General features: G+C 44.9%; 1 protein-coding gene across 1 annotated transcript in view; it reads left to right on the forward strand.

The window, feature by feature from the left end:
* The window catches only part of NUSAP1 (nucleolar and spindle associated protein 1), a 345,737-nt gene that overhangs the window by 150,265 nt on the left and 183,241 nt on the right, over window positions 1–12,231 (forward strand). The window contains exon 9 of the mRNA XM_078659621.1: window positions 8,161–8,273. Within this exon, the coding sequence (XP_078515747.1) occupies window positions 8,161–8,273 (113 nt within the window). The remainder of the gene's footprint in view (window positions 1–8,160; window positions 8,274–12,231) is intronic.

The following is a 12,231-nucleotide window of genomic DNA, read 5'->3' on the forward strand; positions in this document are numbered from 1 at the left end:
ATGCCTGTCATTAGAGATACTTGGAAACATGTCACCGCTCATTTCGGTAGATTGCCCTCGATTGAGCCAGCCAGCCAGTCCTGCTAAAATAGAGCTATGCGCTCTTTCTATCTGTTCTGGATCTTCCCAAACTCAGACTAGTGACCTTTGCTCTCCAACTAAAACGGATGTGCGTATATTGATCCATTTACTCTTCAGTGATTACCCTGCCCGTTCTGCTCATAGCTTCTTTTGTGTGCAGATTTTATATAACGCGAACTCGACCCGCAGGTATTGGAGCGCTTCACATGAGCACCAGCCATCTGTTCCACAGCCTTACTCGGATTTCTCCTCCCCCTCCCCAGCCAGCTTCCCCCAGGCCGTGTTCCCTCCCATCTTTCCTCCTCTGTCCCTCTCTTGCATGTAATATATATGAGACAAGTTTGATGCTTTTGTTAATTTTTAATTATTTTTTCGCTTTACTGCGCGCAAACACGCCGACTACAACTTCTGTCAGTCAGCTGCACGTTTTTTATTCCCCCTCTCACTCTCATGGTCCGTGACTCATCTGTATCCGTTATTGCATGTAATATATATGAGACAAGTTTGATGCTTTTGTTAATTTTAATTATTGAGCTTTACAGCGCGCAAACACGCAGACTACAGCTTCTCTGTCAGTAAGCTGCACGTTTTTTATTCCATCCCCCCCCCTCACTCTCATGGGCCGTGACTCGCATTTCTTTGTACATTCTCCCTTCTTGGTGCTCGCCTCAGTTTTACCAGACACTCTCGCGTCACCCCCTGTTTTCCTATGGCCTCTTTCATTCCCTCTAATCCACGATTTTCTTCTTGATCCCCACCACAGCATCACTCAGCAGCACCACAGCATCAATCAGCACCACCACAGCATCACTCAGGGCCTCCACAGCATCAATCAGGGCCTCCACAGATTCACTCAAGGGCCTCCAGAGCATCACACGGGACCACCACTATCTATCTCCCTCCCTCTATCTATCTCCCTCCCTCTATCTATCACCCTCCCTCTATCTATAACCCTCCCTCTATCTATCACCCTCCCTCTATCTATCACCCTCCCTCTATCTATCGCATCACTCAGCACCACCACAGCATCAATCTGTGCAACCATTCAACAACAACTGTTTCAAATATGTCCTCTCAATGTTTCAAGCTTTATTACAAATATCACAAAAAGATGTTAATATTTCACTTCTGTTCTTGGATTTTTGTCACAATAAAATACACTGAACATAATCTTCACAAAAGTCATTTACAAAAGTTTAAGCTATTGCCATTATAAATTACAATAATTTACACCCACACCCACACAGCTAAATACAGAAAGAACAGGAAGAGCACCTCAATGACCCTGTTTTCCCTACCCAACATTAGCCCTCAGACCAACAAGTTTCTTTTACCATTAAGAACATGAAATGAATGCTGGGGAGTTGCTAATACCATTGCTACCACGTGGAGGCAACCCTCTGTAAGTGAGCCCCACTAGCTCTTCCTCATGAGATCTCGAACCATCTCAACCCGGCACTTGCGAAGACGATAATCTGCCCACGTTTCCTGTGCTTCTGGTGTCTATCACATACCACCCTTGGAACCGTGTGGCCTCAGGCTCCTGCCCACCAACTCTTGCCCACGCTCTGGACACTGACCACTACCTTATCACACCGCCATCTTGACCCTCGTGACCCTCGTGAACCAAGCTCCTCCTACACAAGATCAGCGAGATTAATAGTGCCAAACGTCCCTAGAACAATGGCAAACCGAGAAGACAGGAACAACCCAAAAAAGGTAAAACCAGAACCTCTGATTTCCAACTCACCCATCAAAAACAGAGCAGACATGGCGGCCACAATGGAGATGATCTTGAAGAAACTGTCAGACCTTACGGATATCTCCAAATCAACCAAAGCCAATACGGACTCAATGCAACTTGAAATGACCGCAATTAGGGCCAACATGAGCGCTTTAACCTCGGGCCTGGGAGCCGCAGAACAACGGATTAGCGATGTGGAGGATCTATCGCGACAATCAACATCCAGGATCCAACGCCTGGAAGACACCACCGACGCCCTCAGACGCCATAATGCGGAGTTAGAGGACCGCAACAGACGGGGGAACGTTAGAATGTTCGGCATACCAGAAAACGCGGAAAATGATGCTGATTCTTGCGTGGCCTTCCTAGAATCATGGATCCCCATGATTACCAAGACTGAGTTCCCACATGGCCTCGAACTCGACAGGGCGCATAGGATCCCTACCTTCACGAGCAGGAATGCTAAAGGCCCCAGGCCAATGATATGCAAGCCGCTCAGATATCAGCACGCTGATCTGATTCTCCAATATGCGAGGAAAAATCACTCCATTACATGGGAAGGACACAGGATCATCTTCACGCAGGACTTCTCCAAAGACACAGTGGATGTACGTAAGGGCTTCCTGGACCTCCGCCCTAAACTTAGATCCAAGAACATCCCCTTCTCTTTCGCAGGACCAACCAAGTTCAGAATTATGATAAATGGCCACCCGAGATTCTTCACCGACCCGAAAGTCCTGGCGCATCTTCTCGAAGAATGTCCAACGCAAGAAATGGATCAATCGACCGGCTTCTCCAACAAAAGGAAGACCACGTGCTCGACTCAACAAGATGGAGCCAGTTAGTTCCATGTCACTCTTCTTTCATCCAGTGGACCGGCATCGGTTGCCTCGACGGAATCCTCCTCCGTAGAACTTTACTCAACTCGTGACACGGACTCCTAAACTCTGCATGCCAGGCTCATCGAAGATACAGTACTGTGAGTTTGTAAGCGTGGCAACCTATGGCCAGCATAATGGCTTCATATAGCATGTGACTAGTTACGATTTGTGAATGCTTATGACTCACGCAAGTTATTGCATTTAGACCAATGGGTACTCTTGTACATTTTGCTCATCTCAAAGTAGCGCCTCCACTCTGGATCTTGACATTCCACATACTTAACACGTGATGGGAGTAGCGCAGCCCAACGAGTATACCATGGTCGCATCTATTAGATACTCTCATAATCTCTAAACTGCCCTTTACCTATTTAGTCCATATTAGGTCAAACTTGTTATGGCCTGTTACTCGTATTCGTATTTTGCTAACAATCTCCACTAGGCCACTTTCCTGTTGTTTATACTGTTGGTTATACTAACCGTCTACATTCATCTGGGATTGATAATATGCACTCATTATTGTTATTGTTACTCCTGTTTTTGCGTAGCATGGTACTGTCGTCGTACTCCCTACGTACGTATTTGGGGGGGAGGGAGGGAGGGGGGAGAGGGAGGGATCATTTAGAGAGAGGGGAAAAGAGAGAGGATGTAGGAGCAATCACTTGGCAGAGTCTCAGTAGGTTCCCTCTCATTTTGTATCACATCCTGTTTTTTTATGCTAATACTTATGTTTCACAGAGTTGCCACACACAACTCGCCACACCAAATCCACTTTATCCCTTATTGTTTCCACAACCCAGGCTGCAGGTAGGCATCACAACACTTGTATTTATGCATATTGTCAAAAAAGGTTGTACTGAAATTTATCCGATTTTGTCAGATTACGGCACCCGAACTCGTCACAACACCCCGCCAGCTTCCCAACGAGCGATGAAACATTTCACCGATGGCTAACTCCAACTCAATTAAAGACGATCTTAAAGTGATTTCACTAAATGTCAAAGGACTTAACCACCCGGTGAAAAGGCGGAAAGTGTTCGACTATCTAGCAAAAACGAAAGGAGATATCGTTCTTCTACAGGAAACAAAACTTTCTGAGGAGGACTTGCGATTCCTTAACATACACTGGTCATCCCACGTCCTGTCCTCTCCTGCGCTAAAAAAAAAAAGTTAGTGTAATCACACTGTTGTCTAAGAATGCCAATCTGACACTGCTATCACACACTCACGATACAGATGGTAGGTTACTAGTGACTCATCTACGCAGAGAGGACGATCCCATACATGTAGTGAATATATATGGCCCTAATTCCGACGATCCCACATTCTGGGATTCAGTCTCTCGGTCCATTGAACATATCTCCCAAGATGAACTACTAATAGTGGGGGGCGACTTTAACCTACCCCTAGACCCCTTACTAGACCGACAATCCAAGTGCTCATTCCACCCCTCACGGTCACATGGGGCCCTTCTCCGTCTCTGTGAGCGCTACTGTCTCAAAGATTCTTGGCGACTACAGAACCCCGATGGGAGAGACTACACCTTCTACTCTGCCCCACATAACTCCTATTCACGTATTGATTTCATCCTATTATCCACCTCATTCGCACACCTGATTGAAGAAACTGGTATTGCCCCCAAACTGGTGTCTGATCATGCATGTATTCACACCAAACTTGCAGGCTCCCGCTCGATTCGCCCGCCTAGAAGGTGGCGTTTTAACGACGAAATCCTTACCAACATAGAGGACAAACTCAAGATAGCGGATGCCATCGAGGAATACTTACTCCTAAACGATACCGCTGATACAAAACCTAACACTCTATGGGACGCCCTTAAGGCCACAATCCGTGGAGTCATCATAAATATTAGAGCTAAAACCAATAAAAAATTAAACAAAGACCTAGAACAATTGGAACGAGATATCACAATCCTAGAAGACCGGCACAAGGCCAACCCTCAAGACCTCAATCCCCTCGACCTTCTCACTAAAAAGAAGTATGAGTACAATGCCATAACTAGTAAAAGAGCGGGCGTTTGGATTAACCGCTTCAAAGCCCTAAAGCTTTGCGAAGGAAATAAAGCAGGTAAACTGCTGGCTTCGTATCTCAAACATAAGCAAAAGCTGTCTACCATTTCATCAATAAAAGACGCCACAAACACTACCCACACAAATCAAACTAAAATCCTTGATACATTCAAATCCTTCTACGAAGAGCTTTACAAGAATGACAAATCACTGGACATAGCAGCTTGCACCGAATACCTTGAATCTCTAGACCTTCCTAAACTCTCAGAATCTGACAAAACACGATTAGGTTCCACCATCAGTAAAACAGAGATCGCAGAGGCCATCAAATCTCTAAAAAATAACAAAGCCCCCGGCCCAGATGGCTTCACTGCTTCTTTTTATAAAGCCTTTGAAAACCAACTTACCCCCACGCTCCACACTGTTCTCAACTCTACGGCGTCCAGTGGATGTATCTCACCCTCTATGAGCGAAGCCAACATAGTCGTGATCCCTAAAGAGGGAAAAGACCCGCTCCACACCAAAAACTACCGCCCCATCTCTTTGATAAATCTTGATTGCAAGATATATGCCAAAATCCTAGCGAACCGATTAAACGCTGTTCTTCCCAAATTAATAAGCCCGTCACAAGTTGGCTTTCTGAAACATAGGATGTCAAATGACAACACCAGACTTCTGTGCCACATTTTAGAGAAAGCTAACAACTCCCAATCCCCGATGGTTGCGATCACCCTGGACGCTGAAAAGGCCTTCGATAAGGTTTCGTGGTCTTTTCTTCAATACTGTATGCGCTCATTCAATCTCGGACAATCGTTCATCACAATGGTGATGGCCCTGTACGCCTCCCCCTCGGCTCGGATAACAATTAATGGCACCCTCTCTGACCCATTTCGCCTCTACCAAGGTACCAGACAGGGCTGTCCGCTCTCTCCTGCACTCTTCCTTTTGGCCCTTGAACCCCTTTTAACTGACATCAAAAAGAATGAAGATATTCAGGGAGTCTCCTTTGGAGATACTCAGATAAAATTGGCAGCGTATGCTGATGATATATTAATTGCAACAGAAAACCCGGCCAAATCGATCGAGGGTCTCATGACCTCAATCAGCAAGTACTCGTACCTGTCGGGATACAAGTTAAACAAAGATAAGTCCGAAGTTAAACCACTAAACATCTTCACCACCAAAGAAGTTCTTGGTACCTCAGGTCTAGCTTGGCAGACAGGAGCTATAAAATATCTAGGAATAGAGTTTACCGACAAATTAATGAGCACCTTCACACACAACGAAACGTTGACATTGACAAAAGTTAAAAGAATCCTTGACGGCTGGTCCCCACGATTTATCACTTGGTGGGGAAGGATTGAAGCTATAAAAATGATGATATCACCGCTAACCAACTACCTGAGCACTATGCTGCCCCTCACATTCTCTAAGGATTTCCTTTCCAAACTTGATAAATTGATTTCCTCCTTCCTTTGGCAAGGGAAAAAAGCCAGAATTAGCATAAAAAAACTAAGGCTGGATAAATCCCTAGGAGGCGTCAATCTAGCCGACTTTAGGCTCTATCAAACCGCGTTCTTAGCTAGACAAGGGGCTTTTTGGCTCATTCCCCACGCAGACTACACCCCAGTCTGGCTGATGGTGGAAAAATCCATTCTGCGTGGCCTTCCCCCTTCCACCCTCCTCACTACCAAACCACAACCCACTGTATCCTCAGGTACCATCTTCAGAAACACGAAGGCTGCCCTTCTTCACTTAAGCAAATTTTTACCGCACCAATTTTGTAAATCAAGATGGGAATCACTGTGGAACAACACCAGACTGCTATACAAAGGGAAACCAATGAATAATCCTACTTGGATAGAGAAGGGTATACACTTCCCTCATCAGCTGTTTGATGGTCCGTTGCCACTCACTTTCAACGACCTACAAAACAAGTTTCAACTCCAGAACATAGACTTCTATTACTTCTTACACATCAAAGTGGCCCTCTCCAAAATAGACTTATCCAACATCACCCCCTCCCTCCCTGACTACCTACACACGATTAATAGACTGGGTCACCAGGTGTCCAGAATATACAAACTGATCCGCCCACAGTCCACAAAGCTGACAACATCCACACAGTCCTTCTGGGACTCATACTCTTCCACACCAACCTCGGAAGCAGAGTGGGCCAGAATATGGGAATCTGCCTCTCGACACAAAATCAGCCCTACATTATCCCAATCTAAATTCTGGCTTCTCCACAAAGCTTTTTGGACTCCTAGGAGACTCTTCCTGCACAACATCAAGGAAGATGACTCCTGCTGGAACTGCATGGCAGAGGGTGGGGACCTTGAACATCTAATATTCAAATGCCCCTGTGTGTCCGAATACTGGGATAGAATTTTCGAATTTATCACCAAAGTGCTGCATGTCTCGCTCCCGAGGGAATTTGCAACCTTAGTCATGGGTTTCACCAAAGCTGTTAACCTCAATGAAAATGATAAAGCCCTACTTGACTTACTTTTGACAGCAGCGGTCAAACTCATACTGAACAACTGGAAGGACACTGGCAAAGCTTCTTTCCCCCACTGGCTCAACTGGGTCTCGAACCTCAGAGGAGCCGACAATATTGCGCTGGCAGCTACACCTTGGCGCCCCCCCTATAGGAACCTATGGTCCTCGCTGGACGCTCACTTCGACCTATTTAAACCACCATGATTATGCACATATACACCTACCTATATGCCTACCTGCCCAAGCGACTAACCTCATTGACTTATATGACTACCTTGCTCCACCTATGACTGTAACCTTTGTAAATGTACTGATGCAATGCCTGTGCTTTACATTACTATTTTTGTTTAAATTGATTATTGTTTTTCGTTCCTTATGTTAATTTAATTTAATTTACCCCTCCTTTGTTCCCGTTACACTTGCATACTTGCTCTTGTTGATACCGGAACCATGCATGATTTCTGCTCACGCCTGTAATGCTTACTCATCGCTCTCAATAAAAAAATTTTGTGAAATAAAAAAAAAAAAAAATTACAATAATTTTCATTTAAGTATTAATTATTTAAAAAAAATAAAAGCCATTGTTATTTGTAATATCAAATCTAAGTCACGTCAATACAACACATATTGCAGTACAAATGCTATAGGTGTCACATTTGCGAAAGTTAAAACAATTGGCATTGTCAATGACCAAGCTATTAATTTAGCTATTTTCAAAACCAACACAATAATTAAAAAATTGTCATTTACAATACCAATAGCTCAAATTTTCCTAATGCGAGACCTATTGCATTGCGAATGCTTGTTTTACTGGTTTTCACAGCCTCCTGTTTTGGCTTAGCTCTTTATTGTGACATCAGATTTGTCACAATGGTGTCTTAATTTAAAAAAAATATATAATATATATAAATATTTTTTATAGATCTAAAGAAATTGAAAGCATCTCATTTTGAGAAGATGTCCTTGTTGGATGAGTACTTGGACCGTAAGAAGGAACGTCTTAATGCCATTACCAACTCCATCCAAGAGGTCAAGGTAAGAAGAAAAAACAGAATTATTTATTCTAATTTCGTTGTCTTAGTTTTCTCATTGAAGAGAAAATGAACACCATTACCCGTCCTCTTATTCAGACCTTCTTACTTTTCCCAGAAAAATATGAGATCTCCATATTTTACTGTACGAAAATGGGAAACTAGACTGCTATCTTAGCAGGACTGCATTTTACATTCTTTGTTGCACTTTGTTTCTCCTCTGCTACTGGTAGCCTCTCAATGGATTTCCAGTATTTCCTTTCTTTCTGTGTTTCACTACGAATTGGTACTGTAAGTCTCCTTTCACCACATCTTGTTCTCTGAGTCTTCGCTACTATATTGCAACTTTTAGAATTTCAACTTGTTCTGTGTGCGGAAACCCACCAGTCTTCTGGGTCATGCATCTTAGGATGTTGTATTGTACAGCATGACCATTTTGAAGAAATACGGCTTGATGGATACTGGCCATCCTGCTCTCACAATTAACAAAAGTAAACAAAACAAAAAAAGAACCAGGGACTCCCTTTCAATCTCAAGGTAATAGCAACAAATGTAAAATGCAAAAAAACATCCAACAGTTCTCAATGTTACACAAAATAGCTTGGTTAAAGAAGAAATCAAGCTGAAAACATTAGGTTTAAACAAAAGAGAGAGGATGATCAATACTTTCTGATGGATACATCTGCCAGTGGATTCCTCACCTTGTGAATATCCCCCTGCGTTAGCAACGTTCGGAAAATTCTTTTGCAGCACGCCGGCGTGGACGACGTCATAGGAGCACGGCATCGCGCGCGACTCCAACTGACCTCACTGACCCCTTATAAGGCCTATGTCGGTGTGATGACATCCGTTCCCTTTTTTCCGCATCGTCGACTGAACGGTTTTGGGAATCTTCTGTTGGGATTTGTGGTAACTTTGTTACTGTTGGATTTCTACTGTATCTTTTTTGGTGTTGCTGTCTTTTCTAGAGATGTTGAAGAAGACGGGTTTAAAGCCCTGTGATGCTTGCGGGAAAATGATGTCCATCACGGATCCGCATAGCGACTGCATCTGGTGCCTGAGCTCGGATCACGACATCCAGAGTTGTCGATCCTGTTTAAAGATGAACCCGAAGGCTCTTCGAGAACGTGAGGCCAAACTGACATCCAGGGTTGTCGATCCTGTTTAAAGATGAACCCGAAGGCTCTTCGAGAACGTGAGGCCAAACTGCTTGTTGCCAAATTGAAAGGTAGGGAGGCAAGGAAGAGTTCGAAGTCGAGGCGCTCGAAGTCAAGGTCGAGGTCTCGTTCGAGGTCGGCTTCGAAGTCGACGTCGGGGCATGTTTCCAGATCTTCAAAGAAGAAACCTAAGAAGAGGAGACCTAGTTCCAGGCATCATTCAGGGAAGGATTCAGACTCTAAGGCTAAGTCATCTGAAAGAAGGCATCGAAAGGGCATGGTGTCTCCCTCACCGGATCGGGATGCTGAAGGTGAGGCCTTGCCTTTTGAATCTCCGGAACATTTACCGGCTTCGGAGTTGAATCCGTCTCCAGTTTCGTCGCAATTTCCGGTGCGTGAGGAGGAAGAGGTTCCTGACCCTCAGGGCTCGACGACTCCGATTGTCCAACCCGAGGAACAAGAGGTGTTGACTCCGGTGCAGCCTCCTCAGGAGCAGGCGGTGGGTTCGTATCCTCCCTTTCCAGGTCCTGGACAGGACCCCTCACATTTTTTAAACGCCATGTATGGTGGTTATGCGAGAGCCATCTACCACTGGAGCACCAGCTGGTCCCATGGGTCCATTGGCTTATAATTTGGTGCAGAGGGTTTCCCGGTCGTATACGTATATAAGAGCCTCTCCATATTTCCCAAAATCCACCTGGAAGCGCAAATTCCGGCCTCCTCTTCGCATGGCCCCGTTTGTACAAAGTCTAACGGTTTGCCTCTCACGTCTACACTCAAGCTAAAACTTGGAGAATCTACTTGGAAGCGCAATTCCGACTTCCTCCTCGCATGGCCCCGTTTGTATAATTTTTTGCGGTTGCCCATCACGTCTACATTCAAGCCAAAACTTGGAGTATTTCCACTTAATGCACGTGCTATCAAACTGTGCCTTTCGGGTTTCTTGCATTTCGGTTTTGCCGTTGAATGACTGCTATCTTGACTATATAGTCCTTAGAGCATGTCTGTCAATCACCCTCTTCTATGTCAGTGGCGAATTACAGAGTGTTCTGCTGTTTCCAATCTAGAAGATTCAGATACTGCTCTCTCCTCTGATACGCTGCGATATGTTGCTGTTTGCCCAGAAACTTTGGAATTGAATTAAATAGTCTATTCCCTCTACAAATTGGAGGACCTTGATGGCCACATACAAATGAATCACTTGCGCCCTGATGAAGGAATCCTCTATGGTGGCACTTGTTCCGAAACGCGCGTCGGCGCTTTCTTTTGTCTGTTGGTTATGAATGTGGATGTTGTTTACTGTAATTTGATGTATGTGGTGATTTTTGGATGTGCGTATGTTTGAGGATATGAATTACCATTGTATATAAAATGTTTTTATTGTTCTCTGTTTTTCTGGGTAGACTCTATATGAACTACATGTGTTGATAGAAAATTTGAAGTAATGAAGTCTTTTTTCTAAATATATTTGTATATGAAAATAACATAATTTGATATCAGCAGCTGTTCTGTGGGCAATTGTTTATTTCCGGAACCTATTGGTCCGTTAAAGTAATGGGAACTTCCCGTTCATGTTTCTTTGATTATAATTTGGGTGTGCCTCAAGCCTATGCTCCGGCGCCTTTCCTTACATTTATGCCGACGCCGACTCCACCTTGGCATCTCTCGGCGCCGCCAAAGTCATCCACGCCGTATGCGGCTTCAACGGCGTCGGATAGACCTCGAGATCCACCTCGAAGCTCGACGCCGGCCCTGGCTCCACGTTCGACGCCGGTTACGGAGCCTTCGGAGTCGATACCGGATCCGACAAAGGAGAGGTCGAGGCGTGAAACCCAGCGCCTTTTGGAGGAGCAGAGTTGTAGGGAAGCTGAATTCGAGGAAGGTAAGCTTCATGATCCTGAGGATTATTTTGATGACTTGCGAGAGGCAAGTGGGTTAGAGCTGTCCCCCGAGTGGGATTTGGCCTCCGTGTCAGGTGCTCCTTCTAAAGATGTGGCACCTTATCATGTTGTGATTAAGAAGGCAGCAGACTTGTTCAATTTGACTTTGCCTACAGCTGAATACAAGTCAAATATACTGACTGAAGTACTTCATTCACCATCATCAGTGGTTGAACCCATTCTTCCCTTTACTGACGCCCTAACGGATCCCATTCGGGGAAGTATGGAGTAGGCCTCGAACGGCTCCTGCAGTGTCTAAGGTCGTCGCTAGGCGTTACAGAGTGGCTCCTGGTGACCCTGACTTTTTGTCCTCTCATCCCTTACCGGAGAGTTTGGTGGTGCAAGCTGCCTGCTCTAAGAGATCTGTAGGCTCTTTTCCACAAGTACCTGGAGACAAGGAATCAAAGAATCTGGACCAGACTGCAAAAAAAGTATTTTCGTCTGGCAGTATGGCCTTAAAATCAACAAATGCCACTTGTTTGCTAGGACGGTATATCCATGCTTTGATGGATTCAGTGAAGCAGTTGTCACCTAAGCTTCCTGAAGAGGACAGAAAAAATTTCCATGAGGTGGTGTCTGATACGCAAGCTGCTGCTCGGCAGGTCATTCAAAGTGGTATGGACACAGCAGACTCGGTGGCAAGAGTAATGGGATCTTCGATTGCCACTAGAAGAGCGGCTTGACTAAAGACCTCGGAGTTCTCAGCTGATGTTCAGGCTGCATTAATGGATTTGCCCTTTGATGGCTCAGGCCTTTTTCGGAAGAAGGCTGATGCTGCATTAGGACGGTTTAAGGACAGCAGGGCAACAGCAAAATCTTTGAGTTTGCAATCCAGAGGCTCTGTGACCAAAAGATATAGGGGATT

This window comes from Lissotriton helveticus, chromosome 9, assembly GCF_964261635.1.
Source record: "Lissotriton helveticus chromosome 9, aLisHel1.1, whole genome shotgun sequence".
Classification (NCBI taxonomy): Eukaryota; Metazoa; Chordata; class Amphibia; order Caudata; family Salamandridae; genus Lissotriton; species Lissotriton helveticus.